The sequence below is a fragment of the Cuculus canorus genome, chromosome 10 (genome assembly GCF_017976375.1).
Source record: "Cuculus canorus isolate bCucCan1 chromosome 10, bCucCan1.pri, whole genome shotgun sequence".
Classification (NCBI taxonomy): domain Eukaryota; kingdom Metazoa; phylum Chordata; class Aves; order Cuculiformes; family Cuculidae; genus Cuculus; species Cuculus canorus.
The window spans coordinates 8,939,120-8,960,862 of NC_071410.1; the positions used below are offsets into that span (position 1 = coordinate 8,939,120).

The following is a 21,743-nucleotide window of genomic DNA, read 5'->3' on the forward strand; positions in this document are numbered from 1 at the left end:
AAATCTGGTAATCTCTCTCATGATCAGAAGGTCATTTGTAGGTGTTTGCATCCCTTGACTCCAGTCAGGTCATAGTGCTCAATCTTTATAATCTTTTTTAAAATAACCATGGGATTCGGAAGCTTGAATTCTTTTGGCATTACAAATACAATGAGAATCGCCAAGTTGTGGAAATTGTTGACATTGAGTAGGACTGACATACGCAGACACTGGAAAGCACGTGTAAATTAACCTGAGCTTAGGGTGAGGACTAAGTGCAGAAAAACTGCAATTCTCAGTGAGAGTCTTGGCATATGTACCATAGAGTTTGCTGAAATGAATTGGCTGGGTTCACTGGATACCCATTTTAAGTTCTGTTCAGTCCCTCCATCTGTCTTCTGCCTTGAATCCCAAGTGACCTTAGAAATTTAGGAGCCAAAGATGTAAGATAGGTAGATGAAGCAACACTGTGAAAGATAGTACCAAGATACGATCACTCAAGTACTGACTGAGGTTAGGGTATGGTCCATGCTGCTGAGGCATTTCATGTGATGGGTGTTTCTAGAGAAAATCCTCCCAGGTTAGCTCTTTAAAAAAAATTATATATATATATAATGAAAAGTATATATATATATGAAAAAGGATCATTACTTTTTCCTTATTTTTGACCATACCATGTGTTTAATTTTGAACATACGTTGTAAGAACACCATCTTGGTTTACTAAAGTTCCCATTTTGTTCATTTCTAAAGAATGTATTCATGGGTTGAACCCTGTAAATAATTTATCTGAAATATGTGGTGTTGGAGAGGTAGCTGTGCCATTCTCTTTGGCTGCATTAGGACAATACAGTTTTAATAATGTCAGAAAATGTCTGACGGTAAGACCTACTTTTGCATTGTTCTCTGTAACCTTGGGCTGCTAATTTTTCCCTTAACTGTATCTTTCATGTGTCTTTCTTACAAATGTTTGCAGAGCTTTTAAAATGAAGTGCTGTATAATTTCTATGTATCATCGTTATATAATGTATTTGGCATAATTAATATATGCCATCTGCTTGTTACTTGTTTCATTTCTTTCCTCAAAATAAGGAATACATTGGCTCTCCCCTTGCAGTCATGAATTTATACATTGCATTGAATATTTATTTGCTCATGTATAAATCACCTTGAGCATTGCTAATATTGCTGGTTCTATAGTATTCATTAAATTCTACATTATCATTTAGACACCAAATTAAGAGTGTTCTGATTCCTCTTCCTGTTTACTTAATAGGTTTCGTTGGAAAATTGTGTTGAGGTTGGGCGAATTGCCAACACGTACAATCTCACAGAAGTGGATAAATATGTTAATAATTTCATCCTGAAGAACTTCCCTGCATTATTAAGTACTGGTGAATTTGTGAAACTCCCCTTTGAACGTCTTGCCTTTGTGCTTTCAAGTAATAGCCTTAAGCACTGCACTGAACTTGAACTCTTCAAGGCAGCTTGTCGCTGGCTGCGGTATGAGGAGCCTCGGATGGAGTACGCTGCAAAGCTAATGAAGAACATCAGGTTTCCACTGATGACCCCCCAGGATCTTATTAACTACGTTCAAACAGTGGACTTCATGAGAACTGACAATACCTGTGTAAACTTGCTTTTGGAAGCCAGCAATTACCAAATGATGCCATACATGCAACCAGTTATGCAGTCGGAGAGAACTGCCATTCGATCGGACAGTACTCATTTGGTGACGTTGGGAGGAGTGCTGAGGCAGCAGCTGGTCGTCAGCAAGGAATTACGGATGTATGACGAAAAGGCCCACGAATGGAAATCCTTAGCTCCCATGGATGCACCAAGGTACCAGCATGGCATAGCTGTGATTGGAAACTTTCTTTACGTAGTTGGGGGCCAGAGTAATTACGACACAAAAGGAAAGACAGCGGTTGACACGGTCTTTAGGTTTGATCCGCGCTATAACAAGTGGATGCAAGTCGCATCTTTAAATGAGAAGCGAACCTTCTTCCACCTAAGTGCCCTCAAAGGACATTTGTATGCAGTCGGTGGTCGCAATGCAGCGGGTGAGCTAGGTGAGTGCTGCTCCTGAAGCATGGCTTCTTGTTTTGCTTTTTAGGCTTTGGAATACTGTGCTGCCCTATGAATGGGTGAAGAGAAAACGAGTTCAAGTAGTTGACGTGCAACTTCTTTCTGCAAACACTGCAAATGCATAGAGAAATTTTTCTAGATAATATTAGCAGTTAATTTTAGGAGGACTTCCACAAAACTTCCAAATAAATTTGTCTTGTGTATTGATGTATAGTATCCAATGTTTTCACCTTTATCATGTAACGTGAAGTAAGCGTGTGTGTGTATATATGTATAAAAATGCAGCTGTATGCAAAGAAAGTCATTACTGAAGCTGAAAAACAAAACACACACTTTTCAGTCTTAGTGGACACATGACTTACTTATTGAAACTTGCTGTTGAATGAAGGTTGCATTTGGAAAGACAAATTTTCTGGAATAGGCATTTTGAAGTGCCAGTCTTTTGTTGTTTCAATCAAATCACTGGGATTCACATCTCCTGACATTCTAGGATTTTTCATTACTCAAAATGTAACATTTTCCATGTGGTCTGTGACTACCGTTAGCTTATTTGTATGAATGCCTGTCCTGGTGCTTCCTTTCCTTGCCTTGTGAACAATGAAAAAAAAATCAAATTTGGGGAAATAAGATGACTGGAAAAAAAGAATAAATGCATGGTAACTTTTGATTTAATGCAAGTCCGTAGAGAAGCTCCTGTATTAATCTATTGCATTTTTCAAAGCCATTAGGTTAGTCTGGGTGCACACACTCAATTGTAAGTTTCTCTGTGCTTTAAAATTGAAAATCTACAGTCATTGTGCTTGGAATTTTAGCATAAGATTATATCTAAACCAGGTGTAACATTTCATTATTTTGTTTGCTGCTTTCAGCCAATACTTAACCATGTCCTGTCAAATCTTTGTGGCAGTTGCTGAGATTAAAGTCTCGCTCCTAAGATTTGCTTTTTAGAAATGCACAGATGTCTTCAAATGCATTTAGAAACATGCTTAATTGAAACAAAGAGGTATCTGTGATTTTTTTTTATTTTATTTTAGTACCTTTCAGTTATCCACCTGTACACTTTTTCATGGTCATATTGCAGAGTTCCTTAGGAAACATAGTATGTTGATTCCACTAGAAAGTACTGGGCTGGTTTTAGCTAGAAGTTTAAAATGCATTTTAGTGTTGACCAAATGAGACATTTTAAAATGCCTCCTGTTTCCAAAAGATATGGGAAACTGGTTTGTGATAACTTGTTTTCTCTGGACAGCCATTTTCCAGAGGTTTTCAGAGTTTTTCCGTACACGTCACTTTATCTATCTTAAAATACATCCTAAAACAAATACCCTGTAAAAGGCCAAATGTGCAAATGAACGTGTATTGATCTTTATGTTTAGTGTCAGAAAACCTCACCTTCATTGAGCTATCCAATTTTTTTCTAATAATTGATTTGCTAATTAGTAGCAAATCCTTGTGTACTATGCAATCTGAACAGAGTAGGATTTTAAGAATGTCATTGAAAAAATTGTGAGTCTAACAAAATCGATATGAAATAACACTGTCACTAAGCCAGTGCAATCTGTGTGTGCAGCAGCCTTTAAGTGCAGTGTTTTTCTTATATTAGGTCATAAAATATTCTGCTGACCTCAACTCTGCAGCTCGAAAATACAAAATCTATCACCTGTCTAAAATTCCTCTGTAAAGATATCATTAAAATGCTGTAACGATTTACACACAGACCTGAAAAATGTCATTGGATCGTTCTGCGGGAAGAGCACTATAAATGCTAAATATTGTAGCTGTCTGATGGTTTGATTTGGGGCTTCAGTTTCTTTTCTTGTTAATTGTGAGGCAAGTCACTTTTCATTTTCCTGTTTCTTTCATAAACCGTGACAGCTGAAAGATGAAATCCAGCTTAAACTTCCCATTCTCTTCAGATGAGAAAAACTCGCAAGCTTTTCATAGAAGAGAAGGTCAAACGTGTGTTGGATAGGTATTAAAGAAGTTGCCCTTGGGTTCAAACTAATTTCTGTCTGTTGTTAGAGAGGAAAAATTCCCCGAACCTGAATTCAGCTTTACAGAAGATCAGCACTTACAGAAAAGGGCCAAAGGATTAAAGTTGCTAAAATGAATTTCTTTATTTTTTTCTCTGACATTCACTGGAATAAAAATTATGGGTTTTGAGGCTCCGTATCAAACCTTCCCAAACCAGTTTTCAGACATTTAATCTACTGAAAACTTTGTAAATACCACTTTCTGCCTAGGTTTGTGCACTTTAGTGGTAACGAACAGCTGTTTAAACAGTGCACATCACCAAGGAAATTTTGATTCTTTAGTAAGAACAGGTGAATTTGCATGCATGTGGTACATGCATTGGAATATGGGAAATATATCCTTGAAATGTACTGAATTATGAAATTCAGATTTTTCAACCCTGTGACAACTTAGGGCTGGGCAGAAGCACGCACTGCTTCTAGAAGGGTTGTGCATAATTGTGGTTGGTTCTTTTTAAATGTAATAGCAGACACATGCCCAAGATATTCCCAGAAGGCTGGGGAAACAGCCTCTGTCTTGAGGAGGAGATCAGCCTGGACAAGGCAGATGGGCAAAAAGCAAGACTTCTTGGGAAAGGAGACAAAGGGAAGATCAGATATGGTTCAGGGAAATACTGTGAGCAGAGCTCATTGGCAATTTCCATCTGTGCTGCTGTGCAGAGCACTGGATGCTGTTTTCTTGGGTAGATTTTTTTGTAGCTCTCTTTTGAAAGAGTTCAGTTGTGGTGCTTGATGAGGATGACGGAAGCTGTGCCTTTGAATATTAGGAAACTTGTGTGGTTAGGTACTTCGCAGACTCTTCAGGGTCTGCTGTTGGTAGGCTTGAATGGAGTTTGAGATTTTCAGATATGGGCTTTTCTTAAGTGCTTTAGGGGATATTGGGTTGTGACTAAAGGACAGATTTTTTGACACCTTCATCCTTATGCTGCAATAAAGACAGAAAGAGAAGACTTCCAGTCTCAGAACACTTAGGTGTTCTTCTGCACCCTTGCCCAGGAACTGGGAAGGCATTGATTTTCTTGGTGCCCTCTGTGAAGGTTAAGCCTCAATTCGAACAACTTGTTTATGTAACAACTTCTTTTGTGAGTCTATGCAATATATATATGTTTTAAATTTTGATTAAGAATTCAAATAGGCATCATTACCCAGTTGGGCTGTTTGCTGTCTCTGTAGTGCCGTGACTATCAAACCAAAGTGTGAGCAAAAGGACCTCTTGTGTAGGAGCTTATTTTTAAGAGGGTCCTTCCTGTGTTAGGTACAGAATTACTTAGGGCTCTGTTAAATTTAACCAAATCAGGTTTGAGTTCTATAGAAGTGAGCTGTATTATAGAATAATATAACAAAATGAAGATCCTGAGGTTTGGGACATTGCACACAGTTTCTAAGTTCTGCTATAATTAACCTCAAGACAGGGTAGAAGCTACTGACAGAGAAATGGTAAATATCTGTATACTCCTCAAATAGCATCACAGATGGCACTATGAAATGAGCGCAGTCTGAGCATCCCTTGGGACTGCCAAAGCTTTGTGTCTTTTTGAGATTGCTTAATTCTATTAAAATGAAGCCTGTCTTCCTTGGATTATGGTAATGAACAGATCAGAAGTTCCACTGTTAAACATAAATAAAGCCTGATTTGACTCATTCATGCTGTTGGGACAACAAATCCATCAGTCTCATGCTCTATGGAATATATACTTAGGTTCAGTAAAGTAGCTGTTCTTTTGAGTGTTTTGTGAACAATGCTCTGTCTGGAGGTGACATACAGAACATCATGATGTCTCCTTTAACAGTCTTCTTTAATACTTGATATTTTGCTGTTTTGTTTTTTTGTTTCTCTCCCATTTTCAATGCAGAGGGAGATCTTTTAAAGAGAGAATAGCAGAATGACCTTGCAGAGAAACAGGGAAACAACTATGCGGAACAACCAAACAGCTGTGAAATAGTTAGCTTTGGTTTAGAGCATGATAGATTTGAGATTTGAATTGGAATGGTTTGTCTGAAATATTGTCAAACAGTATTTTAGTTCTGCTGGTGATGTTCAAGAGAATTTTGAAGCCACATCAGAAAGTGAGTGATCTTGGACTCAAGAGTGTCCTTTCTCAGATAACTGATGTCTTTACAATGTGGTGATAGTGATGGCAATAATAGATACCGATTTCTGCATGTTATGTCTTCTTGTGCTGAAGTGAACCTTTGGCTATGGCTTCCCTCTTAAAAACAATCCCTTCTGCGGAGTGAAATGAACTGTTGTCTGGCATTGAATGTCCATTAATCTGGTTGCTGCTGGCTTTGTGATTGCTTTGCACGTCTTCTGCTCTTCCTCTCCTTATAGTGTATTAGAAATTTAAGTTCCTCAGCACAGAGTAGAAGCACTATGGGAAAGAGGATGCCTTTGTTTTTGTGAAGGCAAGTAGAATGATGATTTTATGCAGCAGAGCAGTGACCAGTGGGTCGGAAGGGTCTGCTGTCAGGGTAGAACTGGGACGGCTATAATTACTTGCATGTCAAATCTGTTTTTGTGTTCTTGACATTTCTGCACAACTTTGTTTTCTTCTGATTGCGAAATAGAGTGGAGTAGAAAGGAGCTTTTCTTTTTAGAAAAGAATATTGGAACAGATGAATACATTTATACAAGAGCAAGCTTGGATTATTTAGGGATTGGGCAAATATTGCACGTGGTGTCAGGATGGCACATAGTGCACAGAAATACAACTCATAATTTTAAGTGTAATTTGTGGAATCAGTTCTTTGTGCCTATACCTTTATTAAAGCAAAAGGCTGTCTCTGGCATTCACTGGCTTTATCATTTTGTAAGTTTTTGATGGATGCACAGAGTCTGCAGGGTATCAAATGGGAGAAATACTAGATTTTTTTAACATGATATCTTTTACATTATTAAAAGAATAATCAAGCTTGCTTTTAGAAATTTTTATTGTAGAATAATGCTTGAATGCTTTTTCGTACCTTGCCCTATGCGGACTTTTATCTGCTGGTACATGTGTGTAATGTGAAAGGCAGCTTGAGGCTCATCGCTAAAGGCTGAGATAGGAAAAGTGGTAACAAGACGACTAGATTGTAGGAAAAGTTCTTAGAGAAGGACTGTTCTCTTGGAGTAAACTTAGAAATCTGCCAAATATGGACAAGTTCCCGAATCACAAATTCGACGTATTAACAGTAGAGTACAGGCACACTTGACTTCCATTACTTTGCATCAGTTTATTTGTTGGCTATCTTGCAAAGCCCTGAGATGGCTGGCATTGCTGGGAGTCCGTGTGCAAGACACTCCTACAAAACCAGGAGCATTTCAGTTTGTGTGTGATCCTGGACTACAAGCCCCCATTGCTGATTCCATAGAGCTGGCTCAGATTTTTTTACCCTCGAGTGAATAAAAAGCTTGTTCTAGAGGATGTAAAATACCACTTTCAATGATAGGTTCAATTTTGTACACATAGTTCATAAACATCTCTCTTCAGAGATTAAGAATTGTATAGCAAGCATTAGAATCTGATTCCTAATTTTAATTATTTAAAATGAGATTTAATTTGTCTTTAAGGTAACATAATTATTGATAATTGCTTTGTGCATCATAAGGTCACTGTATTACAGGAGTTTACAAGATCTCTTGCCCTTCTGATCATATTGTACTATTCAAGCTGCCAATCTCTACAACTTGTTCAGATCCATTTTTAAATCAGTTTCTATTTCTTTTCTCCGTGTTTCTTGCATTGCCTTTATCCTGCAGCCCCACAACTCTTCTAGCCCACTTAGAAGAGAGGGTTCCTTCTCTGAAATGCTTTCTGCAAGGACACCTGGGCTCTGAGTTTCTTTTTAACTTAGTACTAACCGGTGCGATTTCTGATTTGCAAAATCCTTTGATCATTTTAATGTTCCAATTCACAAAGAAAACTGCACAAATGCAGCCACGTATCGACATGGGCACTGCTTCTCTATATTTGAGATTCAATGATGTTTCATCTTGTATTTTTTTAAAGCTTGGCTTTCGTAAACTGTTTGACTAAGTGACTTGCATATGCTGTGCTGTATTTTGCTGTGCAAGTACCTAATGAAACATTGCAAGACAATAGAAAATTAGTCAATAGTTGCTGCACTGTTTTGAGGGCACAGGACCATCTCAATGGGAAATACCAAGAAGAAAACCTAGGCTGATTTTTGGCATGTGTGGGACGTTGCTGAAGATGTGGGTCTGTTCTGGTTGCCAGATGTATTGATGTATCTCACTGAGATAGATTTTAAGTTAATTCCCCATCTTTCTACAACAGTCACTGTAGAGTCACTGTACAAGGGAAAGGGTAGAAAAGCTGAGTTCACCAATCTTTGTTGTCTGTCCCACAGCTGTACCTCCAGTAGGGTTCATGAGCCGGGCCAGGTTGTGTGTCAAGCAAGAACGAGAATGAGACAAATGGAAGGCAAGAATACAAGAGGGTTTTTTTCCTTCCTTTTCGTTCCTTGGGAACAGACCTTGAGGGTGTTTTTCGAATTGTCTCTCAACATAATTCTCAATAATTCCCTTGACACCTTCTCAGCTGAGCGTTTCTCATTGATATTTCCTCTGCCTATGAATGTATTACTGCTACTGTGGCTGTACTCAAAACCAAACTGCCATGCTAGCTTCAACATTTTTATATTCTCATTTGTTTTAAACAGCCACGGTGGAGTGTTACAATCCCAGAATGAATGAATGGAGCTATGTCGCAAAAATGAACGAACCCCACTATGGTCACGCTGGAACTGTTTATGGGGGATTAATGTATATTTCAGGTAAGTAATTCCTATGATATCATCTCTATGAAACAATCACTTGTCTTAACTTCTCCTGTTTCAGTGGGAGACAATAAAAATTAGTCTCTGGTTGCAGTAGGTTTGCAATAAGCAGTGATGCAATTTCATACGAAGCTAAAGAGCATACATACTGCAGAGTCTGAGAAGATTTGTTTTAGGTAATATTGTGCATTTACATAATAAATGACAGCTCTGAATTCCAAAGTAGTTACACAGTTTTAATTGTCAGCATACGTTTTTCTGATGCACATATATGTTTATATAGCAATAATGATGAAACACATTCTCTTTGATACTGGAAATTAATACTTTAAAGAAAGACGTCTGCCTTCATTGAACTAAGGCAAAGGGATAAGTTTTTCGTGTTAATCACAATATACAAATGATATTTGTACTTTCAGTGGTCTTTCATATGTAGTGTGCTCAGTCCTGTATGTCACCAGTATTACACAATTCCATTTTTTTTCCAACTGGGGGCAATAGATTTTCTGAATATCTGATATCTGCTCAATAATTAAAGAATCTCTACAGACCTGTGCTGTTCTGCTGTGATTTTAAGAGTTGTCCCCTAAGAGCTAAGCTGAAATTCAGGGTAGGAAGTGGGACAGAGTTGCTTAACTGTAAAGAACTGAAGGGACATGCACTGGAGCATATCGATCCTCGGGTTATTTTGAATCAGGGGGCCTTGTGCCAGTAGACTAGGAGGGGTTTGTTTTAAAATTTACCATAAGGTACAAATGGTTATTTTCCTCTGAGCATATCCATTAAGTGTCATTGTGCTGCTATTTGTGCTTTTTTGCCCGTTTTGCTTGTGCAGGTGACACGTGTATACTCCTTGCTGTGTTTTTTTTTTTTTTATGTGGATGTGTATTTCCCACAGATTTTTCTTTTCCTCATGTCCTCTCAGATATCCCCACGAGTCTAGGCACTTTTGGGGTTGAAAATCTGAAGGTAGGGTCCTTTGCCATTGAAGCCTTTTCTGTCTTGACAGGCACTAAAGGACTGCCGCTACTATGGCTGTCCTTAAGTGTCAGGATTGGACAGTTCTCCTCTTTTTTCTGTATTTAATTCTTTCTGTCCAACTGAAGAATCCAGTTTATCCTTGCGTAACTCCAGTAGACGCCAGGCCGTCTCTGTCTGCTAATAATCCAAGCATGGTAATTCAGTGGTGAATGGCTAGCCCAGCCGGAGGGTGTTCAGTAGCTGTGTATTCTCTGCATATTTTTTAGCGCCTCAAATATAGTGGCATTATGGTCATAACCCATAGCTAATAAACCTACCGTGTCTGAAATTGGTGTGAGTGCTTTCTCACCTGCCTGCTGACTTTGTGGAAAGGTAGGACGTTTCATTCACTGATGGGAAGTCATCCTGTGATTTCCCCTGAAGCTTCTGCAACTGCTTTTACAGGGAACTGTGGAGAAGGTAAATATTGAGAAAACCATAGGCATCTATTAATAGAAGAATATTTGAAATCTCTGTCCTCTCACTTCAGTTTAAGTTGATGAAAAAAGATTTCTGAAGAAATTTCTGCTGTGTGATAGGACCACTTAACACAATAATGTAGTATCAAAATTTGAGAAGGAAGTGGATTCCTGTTTTCTTGATAGTGAGAAAGAAAACTAGCAAACTGATCAGATGTAAGCAAGGAAATAATTTTGCCAAAATGAAGCAAAGGTAACAATTCTTTGTTTGTTTAATCTGCCAGTATCATCTTATGTGATGGAGTACTGTATGAGACGTGGCTTCTTTCCGTATTTAGTTTTAAAGGAACAAGGTACATTAAAAATGTCATTTGAAATGGAGCACATATATGACAGTGATCTAAGGGAAGGCTGAATTAATTCACGAAAAAAGTATGTTTCTGCTTTTTATTGCTTATTAGAGTGAAGCACTACTAATATGTGTTTTATTTCTCTAGGGGGAATTACCCATGATACTTTCCAAAAGGAACTTATGTGTTTTGACCCTGACACAGACAAATGGACTCAGAAGGCTCCAATGACAACAGTCAGAGGTCTTCATTGCATGTGTACTGTAGGAGACAAGCTATATGTTATTGGTGGAAATCACTTCAGAGGAACGAGTGATTATGATGATGTTCTAAGCTGTGAATATTACTCACCAACTCTAGACCAGTGGACTCCTATTGCCGCCATGTTACGTGGGCAAAGTGATGTTGGGGTTGCTGTCTTTGAAAATAAAATCTATGTTGTTGGAGGATATTCTTGGAATAATCGGTGTATGGTGGAAATAGTTCAGAAATATGATCCAGAAAAAGATGAGTGGCATAAAGTATTTGACCTTCCAGAATCTCTTGGTGGCATTCGAGCCTGCACTCTTACTGTTTTCCCACCGGAGGACAATACAGGGTCACCGTCTAGAGAATCTCCTCTTTCAGCACCTTAGACACATCTCGACTTGTGATGTTGTAGTAACACCTTTGCACTGCATCATGGAGTCTATTATTTTTCTTCAGTAGTTTCTGTTAGGCTTAGCCTACAGCATTTCATACAATTACTGGAAAAAAAAAAAAGACTTTGACATTATTTGTGCTGTTTGTTTGGCCTAGAATGTTTGTCAAGTAGTTAACAAAAAAAATGTACTCACCCGAGCCAAATGTTTAACCAATGAGAAGATACTGTCTATAAACTGTATGAACTAGGTACGTTATTAATGTTGTGTATTGGGTGTGAGGTACCTTATAGCTTACATTCGGAAGCCCAAGGAGTCAAATTTGAAGACTTTATATTGATCATGGTCTTTAACTAAATTCCGTAGTTGAAATACTTCTTCCTTTCATTTTTGACTGCTGATCACAAGGGGAGGTGGAGCACATCAATGTGAACTATGACAGAAGGTTGCTAAGGGTCCTGAGCTACCTCCCTCATTTCACAGAGTACTTTTGACATATCTGTTTGCCCACCTGACTTTGTGGGTGCTTTCAGAGCATATGAAGTTTCTTAGACAGAGGGGAGAAATAAAATAATGTTCAAATACTAGTACTGTACAGGAAGCAAACCTTGTAGAGGCCAGGACTTTTTTTATAACGTATATTAAGTGGTTTTCCTGAGTCGGTTGAGTGATGCTTCAAACAAAATATTTAAAATGTTTTGTTTGGGTTTTTTAATTTGTTTTTTTCTTTTTTTTTTTCAGAAACTGGCTTCCACTTGCATGGGAGCACACACTATTAACAAACAGGAATTCAGTGCAGTTGTACATTCTGTTGTATGCCTGTACTGAATATGGGTAGATAAGGGCTAGAAATATTAACTTATGCCACTGAATTTGACCAAATTGTTCCATCAGATCAAATTTAATCTACCTTTTCTCCTTTGCTGTTGAGATAACTTGCATAATGTGTCCTCTGTAAAGTCTCAGTTAATAAGGTTATTTAGCACAAAGTGCAGCTTCAGTGGGAGAGCTGCTTTTGCTCAGTGAACTTGGACTACCACATTTTACCTTTTTTTGTTCAATAAAACTTTTAACTGCAGTGATTCAGTCTAAGCTACCTCATTAATGTATTTGGTTTTCTTCCTCTGCCTCACTGTCTCCAGGGTATGCAGTACGTGTGTCGGTGTGGGTAGATTAGTTTACTAGGAAACCAGTGCAGAAGTGATCATGAATGGTTATTTTTGATCTACTTTTAAGAAACTACTTTGGCCTAATCCGTTAATTTTATTGTTAAGGACTGACAAAAGAACAAACTGTCTTAATTTCTTTTCCTTGGAGAACTACTGCTTATGTGTGCAGCCATGTGAATTTACAGAAATCTTTATATGCTCCAAAACACAGTGCAGCTCTGGGTGCTTGTAGCAGGCTGATATGATCACACATGTTCTGAACTTCCTATCATATGTTACAAGTGGTTTTGCTAACGAACACAGAAGGGTGTCATCTGGGGAAATCTGTTTTAAGATGGCTTATTTTATTATGCTACCTATTACCAATAACTATGTGAAGCTTAATAGGCTTCTGTTGGGAGTGTGTTATCTGTATTTTGTCCCTGCCTGCTTGATGCAGCAAGCAGCAGTATTACTATGGGATCAATTTTGGAAGTACTAATATTTATTCTTTATGCAGTTTACTAGTAATGATCACTACCAAAAGTGTATGTGTAAGCTTTAGCTTTTATAGTTGTTTTGGTTAAAATCAAAAGCAATTCTTCCTCTTAAAAAAAAATCCACGAAAGGACCTTAATTCTGCGTAGCTGTGTAAGGTTGTTATGCATGTTAATAATGGCACCAGTGGATACTCCTGGAAAGTAGCCAATCAAGATGAATTGGTTCATCCCTTTAATAATACTCTTCAAATGTTGTGGAAGGCACCAGCCAGGAAAAGGTTACTCTGTCGTTTAAGTATGTGTCGCTCATTTAAGCGTCACATGCTACAAACTATTTTTCCAGCTCAGAGACTCTATTTTAGACCCTGCTTGAGTCTAAATCCCCTGAGATCCATATTTCCTTTCCATTTTATTAATTGAACTAAAAAGTAGTCGAAGCAGTTGCAACTTCTTTTGGATAATGTAGGCATATCCTGGTGTCTGTATGCTGGGGATGAGGAGATGCACTGTTTAAAACTGACTGTCTTCACTGGTATTCTCTAGTCAGAAGAAGCTTAGGGTGGGTTCTAACTATAATCAGATGGATAGAAGTCAGGATGTCCAAGTTTTGTGTCTGAAACTTGAGAACAGCTTAGGAGCTGATATGTGGCCACAATGTTGAGATTTATTTTTTAATTAGTGACTCATTATGTATTTGGCTTTAAGTGGAAGAATTCCTTTTGAACATCATTTTGTCATCAGTGTTGGACATAGCATAGAGGATTAAATGTAGTGCTTCAATCAAATTAATCTTTTGAGGTTTTTTCCTTATGTCTCCTTTTTGGATTAAAGTGTTCATAAGTACCTTAGTTAACACGTCACCAGGATTGAAAAGCAAACATCAGAGATTTGCCAAAACCCACAAACTGTCTTCTTCTGTAATGCAATGTAAAATGACTTGATCTTAACCGCAGCATAACAAACCCTTTCGATCTCTGCATCCACAGCTGTAGGTGTACGTATAGATATAGCTGATACTCGGTCTCCATCTTTAGTAAGGCTGCTTTTTTGAAGAGAAGGCCTTTCGTAGTATCTAGACCCAGCAGTGTCCAGGTGATAAGCAGCTGCCTCTTCTTTCAGGAATCTTGAATTCTTTCATTTCTGCAGTTACACTACCTATATTAGAAAAGCATCTGGACAAAAAGCATTTAGTAGGTAGTTTGACCTAAGTGTGACTAAGCCAACGTGAACGTCCTAGCAGGAAGAGCCACTGGAGCTGTCTGCTCTCTCCCAATGATGGCAGACCCACACTGCAATCTTGGAATTCATTTAGACTTGGTTTTTTTGGTGCCTAATTAGCAGGCAGTGCCAAAAGTACTTATGTCCATGTACAGCTCCTCATTAGGCCCAGCTGATATTCCTGCAAAGAAATGCAGCACTCTGAATGACTTGAGCCATCTGGGATGACATTTCCCTTGTGCTGTGTTTTGAAATAGGACAAGAACAACGGAAAGAAAACTTGGATATTTGAAGTTTATTTGCCCTGCTCACATCAAAGAGCTGATCATCTGCAGATGTCCAGTTTTCCATGGACATTAGAAAGCTGTATAAAGTCTAAGAGTCTGGTCCAGGAAAAGCAATTTATGACAGGACCCAACCTATCCTGTGCATCTGCGGTCTTGGCATCCTTGGGATAATGGAGTTATGATGGGCTGAGGACCAGAGCAGCAGAAGGCAGCTATCTGACAACCTGACCTGTGGCTCTAAAGTCCCCTTGTACTTAAAAATTACTGAGTCTTAACCTGTTCCCAGGACAAAAATGAGTTGTTTTCTCATACCAATGCTATTTTTAAATTGCCTGTTCTGTTTCTGAGGTTAGGAATCTGCAAGGAGTTGCATTTTAGTAACAGTTGGAAGCTCCAATGAACAGTCTGGTTGTTGGACAGAATAATAAAATCTTGAATTAGGGCAGTTTGCATACAGATAAATAAATCTCTCCCCAGAGGCTTACAGTCTTCAAGTGATGGAGCTGGTTGGACATCAAAAACCAATTTGATGCCGCAGCAGTAAGTGCAATATAAATGTCTGGAGAAGTTTATAGCCAAAGATTTGAAGATTATCTGATCTGGAAAGATCAGAACACTTTTTTTTTTTTTAAATTTCAGTCTGCCTACCAGAATTGTTGCTCCTTCTTAATTTACCCTCCAGCTGGTAATAACCTCAGCTTTGCATTGGTGTCCGACTCTGCTGGCTGCTGGTTTTTTAATTCTTCCTTTTTGTAGCTGCCATCTGTTTTACTTCCTGTGCTTCTAATCAGAATCGATGAAGCTGAAGCTCTTCTAGTGGCGTGGTCCTCATGTCAAGGGAGAAAATAGCTCACTGCTGTTGTTTCTGCCCTGCTGGTATGTAACAGACTTTTGATAAAGGTAATCATAATTCAGCCTGTGCATACTGGGGTGTATAGAAGCTGTTTTAACCTAGTAGAAGTGGTATGTGTGTGTTGAAGTAATACATGTCCTGTTTCCTCCTGGCTTGCATCTTAGGCGGTGTTTTAGGTTGTTCATAGTGATAGGTTACCCAGAGCTCTCTTATGTAGCACTTAATGCTTTCCGTGCTCTGTGAAAGTATTCTTTACGTGCGCAGCATATGTAGCTTCTCAGGTTTTTATTTTTTGTATGTTACTCAAAATGTGAATGATAATTCTTTGTGTGCAGATGGGGTAAAAAAAGAAGTCTTAAAATGCAGAGTTACGTATGCTCTGCTTAATGATAAAATTTCTGGTCCCGTGAGTATTGCAGGACCCATTCAGCTATGAAAAGTTGATCTCAGTTCTGATAGCAAGCTAGGGGTTAGGATGACTCTACTGACTGGCACTAGTTCACGTGTTCTTCTTTTCTCAGTCTGTAGGCTCTGTCTTTTGATGTCCAGCTCTGTAGGACCTGCTGATTCTGGGGAAAATGTGGTGGAATTTGTTCCGTGCTGTGTCTTACTCAGTAAAACAGCATGGCTGGTTTTTGTCAGGAACTTCAGCATCAGTGATGCACAAGAGTTCTTCAGAGTTATTTAATAACCAGGTAATTTATAGAAGATGCAAACCAGGTAACCTGGGATTGGTGCTACAGTAGGAGCCCTGCATGGTTGACATTCCAGAAAGGATGATCTGGAATAGGAGTTACTGCCTCCTCTGTGTATTATTTTGAATGCTGTTTCCCCCCCATCTTTGGGAGCGTTTATTGCTGCTATTTGGGATTTTTACTTTATAGTTATGGAGTGAGTAATGCCTTTCTGAGTCTGTAGTAGAACTGAAAGGTTCTTTCCGAGCTACATGTTGTCAGGCTATCCTCACGTTCATAAAGATATTTTCTACTTGAGGCTCTTGTTTTGCACTGTGGAAGGATCTGACATCAAAATGCGTTTGGGACTAGGAACACACAAAGCTAATAAACTTGCAGAGTAAAATTATAATTCTAGGCAGAAAAAGAATCATTTTTTTAGATTTTGTTGGCATAGTTCAGAGGCTGTACATTGAGCTCCCACTTTTTTTTTTATTATTATAGTTGGTTTAGATGAACCAGTTGTTCGTACCTGCTTGCACGCCTGGCTGGCCTGTTGTGCTCTCAATTAGACCACAGCATTCTGTGCTGGCTGGCATCTCTTTTCTCTGGGCAAGTGTAAAAGCACCGCTGCCATCTTCCATACTGCCTCTTGATTGAGTTCCAAACTAAATCTGATCTTTAGTTTTCATATCTACAGTACGTTGTGGCTCTGGCCTGCTATAGATCGTGTGGAGCTGTGGATCGAGGGCTGTGGCTTTGACATCTAATGGCCCGTGAGCCCCTTGCTGCTCTGCAAGGTGTTCCCAAACCCGGCTAAAATCTGTGTGCAGGAGGCAAATTGCTTAAGGCTGACCTGAAATTCTGGCTGTCCTGGCACCTAAATCTCCTCATCTTTTTCAAGGAGGGTTGTGTACCAGAGCTGAGTTCTCTGGAAGGCAGTAAGTACAAGTACCTCTTTGGTATGCAGTGCTCCTTACGTGGCCATTAATTCCGTTCTTTCTTTCTTCTGTACCTGTATGGAAATTGCAGGAAGGAGGGTCAGGGTTTGGCCATGCTTTCCAGATCTCAGCAGGGAGCAAGCTTGTTTATTGCCATCTGTCTGCTCAACACTGTGGGAAAAAGAAATGTAGGAACACTTCAGATTTCAAACATAACTCAAAGAGGAGTATCAATTAATGAAGGAAAAAAAATCAGATTGGTCCATTTTTGTTGTGTGTTCCCCGTACCGAGGATTGTTCCAACATACTTCACCTCTGTTGAATTAACTACTTTGCCTTTACCTCCCTTGTTCAACATCACTGTAAAAAGATTGCTCGGTTTCTTTTCCATTTGTTTTACATTGCTTGTAACTTTTTCTTAGAAGTGTGGAAATATTTTTCCTTACATGTTTTATGCACCGAAATAAACAAACCACTGATCACCTGAGTCCCCTCCCCACGTTTTTTACACAGTGCCTCCCAGTTTATCTTTACAGATTTTTACCCAAACCTTTGACTGCTGTCAATAATCGTCATTACAAAGTCATAGAACTCCTGCTGATAGGCGTGGGCTCCTATGCTAAGTGTGGTAAAGAGGGGTCATTCCTTTTCATAACAGTAGAATATAGCTGAAAAAATACTTTGCTTTGGAGAACAGACCTGCCCTGGATCAGACATCTAAATACAAGTTATTTTGGCCTGTTTGCTAACTTCAGTTTTGAATATTTTACTCTTTCAGATGTTTGCAAATAGTGACTATGTAGTTTTTTTGTTTATGGAGCGTGTGTATTCCTTGCTAGTAGATGGATGGAGCCACCGGCTTGTGAGGTTTACTCAGCTTCTGCCTTCAAGGCTCCCCTTTTGCCCACAAAGGCTGATTGAGAGCAGTGCACTCCCAGCTTCATAGGAACAACCTTGTGTAACTAAAGAACCTGCATTAGGGACAGGAAAACTGAACTTGGATGGAAAATCAAAGCAGCTTCTTAATTGCAGTTAAAGAAAAGCCAACATCATAGTTTGAAAGCCCAAGTCTGTAGATAGGAGAGGGGTAGTTGCTGTCCCTTTGGGTGTTTTGTGGGTGTTAGCGATGAAAGGACTGTTGCTGTAAATAAGGACAATTAAGTAAATCCCTGAGTCTGTCCCGGAAACAGACACAGATTTCTTCTGTTGATATGCATTGTTATTAGCATTTGTGTACGTATGGGATGTCTCAAGTGCTCATATAGAACAAACGCCTCGAGTTTCTGCTGTAATCACATGAATGATGTCTTAGTTCCCACAAGTCATGACACTTTCTTTATAGTCAATTCTGAATGATGCTTTAAAATTATCTAGAAAATTAGAGGATATACTTTTGGGGGTTCTTCTGTAACCATCTTTTAAAGCCAGTTTCTGTGTCTGGCTATTCTAATATTGCATTTAGTTGAACCCAACAAACGTGAAATGTCAGGTTTTGGTTCAGCGTTCAGGTTTGGTTTTGAATCGCTCTGCTGCTTTTTGCTGTAGAGATTTTTAAGAACAGGATGTTTCTTCCTGTGGCAAGAAGAGAGAAAGAAAACATCAGATGCCAACGGGATTATAGTGTGTGCTGTCGGCAGCTTTGCAATTTGGGACAATTTTATGATTTACAAGCCTGTCAAATTTATCTGGCTTAATAACCCAGGAGGTTTCCATTTGGCCTGCAGTGACACAGTGCTGGGAAAGGAAAAAAACCAAACATTTTTGCATTATTCCCCAAGCTGTGACTTTTGTTATGTGGCACGGAATAACAATGCGCACTTGCCTGCAGTGAGGCAGAAGCCTCGAATCCCATTTCTGTGCACCTGCTCGGGAGATGAATCTGCTCCCTGCAGTGGGAGCGGCTGCCCAGAGCAAAGGGAAATCGTTGTAGCTGCCCAAAGCCACCGAGTGTGGCCACCTCTGCCCCAGCTGGGGCTCCAGCCCGTGGCACTGGGAAGCTGAAGGTCAGTGGAGGGAGTGTGAGTGCGTGAAAGCAGGGTGTTGGCTGTTCGCGTCTGAGCAGGGGCAAGCAAGGCTTCAAAGGTGGCTCCTGTGCACACAGCGGAGTCCTGAAAATATCTTCATCCAACAGCATGGAAGAAGGATTTTTTTTATTTTAATCCTTGATTATTCATAGTAATAATTTGAAAATTGGCTTTCCAAAGTACAGGGCAAACTCAAGCCACAGTGTTGTGTGTAGAGGTCACTGAGAAGGTATCTAGATGAGCTCGCTCGTTTTCAGCACTTGTCTGCACTGATTTTGGAGAGTGTCAGGTTTTTTCCCACCATTTTCTGCCAAGTTCTTTGATATTTCTTATACATTTTATGTGTTTCGTTCCAGGCAGGTGGGGGCTTGCAGAGGCTAAGCAGTTAGAAACGTGACTGAGACCTCTTTGTGCCACCAAGCGTGTGTCCTGTGTTTGGGGATGCTGATGAGAAAGAAGCTGCAGCCCTCTTTGCTCTCCCCTTCCCTACTGCTTCCCCAAAGAAAAGCCATCCTATTTGTAAACATACGTTTTCATCAGACTCGGCATCAGATCTGGGAGTTTTAAAAGATGTGGTACGTTCTACATCTCACTCCTCATTTTTATTGTGTATGCAAACTAAGCTGTTTTTTTTTGTCTTCTGTTAGCACCACATGGCATGAGAAACCACGCCATTCAATAAACAGCTGCAGCTTGGGGTTACTCCAGAAAATGAGCTTCTTAAGGAATCACATTTCATTTTCCTCTTCCATATTTATACACTTATAAATGTGGACTTTCTGGAGTTTAGATAACTTGATAGAGATGACGTGTGCCATATGGTTGCTGGGACAAATTCCAGCTTCATCAACAGTCCACTGGCTGAAGGGAAACAGCAGTTACTATTTCGAGCAGTGTAAAATCAGTGCATCAGTTAGCAAACAAATTAACAATTACGCGAGTTTCTTTCTCAGAAGCCTCTGCTCTGAGTCTTTCTCCTCCTCCCCATGCCCAACACAGAGCTGACTATTCGGTATCAAGCCAGTAAACCCTGTGTTCATCTTTACTGCTTGGCCATTGGAAATGGCTTAAAATTAAGCAGAGGAGTGTTTGATAAGCAAGATGCGAATATGAAAGCCAATAGTCGAAAGACATCCCTATATTAGTAAATCTTACAGGCATGATGTTCACTGAAAGTGGAAGGATGGACCTGCTGGAAGTGCCTGGAATGTTGCAATGGGTGGGTGAAAGCAGTGTCCTGACAGCAGAAGCACCGTGACTCTCCAGTGGTACCTGACCACAAACCAGTGTGGCTTCACAGGCATCACCAGTGCTGTTGAGGAGAGCAGGATGAGAGTCTGGGAGGGGCACCTTTGGCCCTGGCTGTCCTTGAGCTGATTTCAGGTATCTGAAGACCGCAGGTATCTGAAATTCCTTCAACTAGAGACTGAGTTTACTACCACTAGTGATATTAATTTGATTTTATTAGGAAATGTCTTTTTCCTCTTGCTTCTGTTCCCTAGTCCTTTACTTGGAAAATACACAGATGACTGCGTGTCTGACAACTCAGAATATTGGAGGGGAGTGTTTCCCCACAGGCGCCTCTGTTCCAGCAGATGAGAGCAGTTGTGACACTCGGCAGTGCCTGTCACGCAGAACTCCTGTTACCACGGCACTGTGGAGGTGGCATCAAGGGGAAGGTCACCAGTGCACAAGCTCAACTGCAGTAATTATTTTAGTAACTCTGCTAACGATCGTGGAACTGAGCTGAAAATGTTCTTGTTTGAAAGAGTCAAGACACAGAAAGCCACCTACTTTTTCTCTATAATTCAACAGAAACTGGCTCTGCTCCTAACTGCAGTCAGTTTTGTAACCTAACCTTGCTTGGAATTGCAGGGGTTAATGCCCATCTCTTTTCAGGAGAGAACTGTAGTACTTGTAGGTATGTCCAAGCGTGCAGAGTAGCTTGCAGTCCCGTTGTGTGTCTTCCGCTGTGCTGTCTGCTCGGTATTTAGCTGTCTTGTCTTGCTAATCACATCACATCGGCGGCTGTCTGTGGCTGGAAACAAATTGTAAACAAGCTGTCAAGGTGGAGTGGGATGGATTGTTTAAAAGAAAGAGAAGGCAAAAAATCAAGCCACCTTCAATGGCTAAATAGCGAACTTGAGTGGCTAAGTAGCAGCTAAATGTGCTTTCTTCCATTTTTAGTGCTCATTCCATCATAAATGATGGATGATGGCTTATACATCAACATTTAGTTAGAAAAACTTGCACTACTGTGGAATATACACAGCGGTTTCAGCTCTGCTCCTTCTCAGTGCATGTGTGAAGTGCTTCACCACTTCTCAACAAGCTCCCGTCTTTGCTTTCCATCATTAAGACACCGGAAAGTGGTGCAGTAGTTTAGTGGCAACTTGTTCTTAGAAACTGCGCGGCTGCATCAGCCATGTCACCAACAACATTTGTCCTGTTCAGACTTTTCAAATTGTCTGGTATTTTTGTATTTCATTTAGGAGGTTTGCATAATAGGACAACGCAGGTAATATAATTGTAAACAATATAACAGAAGATACTTTCTATAGGTGCATAGGAAAGCTTTACGGTTTGTTTTTTTTTCAGTAAAAGTAACTTTTTATCTTGTCTATCACAAATAATCCTGTGTTCACAGCTGAATAAAATGATAAACAAGAGTGATGCAACAGAGGAACTGTTTTTTCCTCTATTGTAAAAGGTGCCAAGTTAGATACCCAGATACCATCTCTTATGTTGATTTAAGGTCCATTTTCCTTCCAGGTCCAGTGAATGATG

At 39.7% G+C, this 21,743-nt stretch overlaps 1 protein-coding gene across 9 annotated transcripts in view; it reads left to right on the forward strand.

Annotated features, from left to right (window-relative positions):
* The window catches only part of KLHL13 (kelch like family member 13), a 79,818-nt gene extending 62,333 nt beyond the window's left edge, over nucleotides 1-17,485 (forward strand). For 6 of the 9 annotated variants that reach the window (XM_054075284.1, XM_054075281.1, XM_054075285.1 and 3 more), the window contains 3 exons: nucleotides 1,255-2,050; nucleotides 8,765-8,878; nucleotides 10,818-17,483. In XM_054075284.1, the coding sequence (XP_053931259.1) occupies nucleotides 1,255-2,050; nucleotides 8,765-8,878; nucleotides 10,818-11,305 (1,398 nt within the window). In that variant the 3' untranslated portion in view covers nucleotides 11,306-17,483. Of the gene's footprint in view, nucleotides 1-1,254; nucleotides 2,051-8,764; nucleotides 8,879-10,817 lie in introns of all 9 variants that reach the window. The other 3 variants (XM_054075287.1, XM_054075280.1, XM_009565842.2) reach the window with 2 other exon arrangements.
* The last annotated feature ends 4,258 nt before the right edge of the window (nucleotides 17,486-21,743 follow it).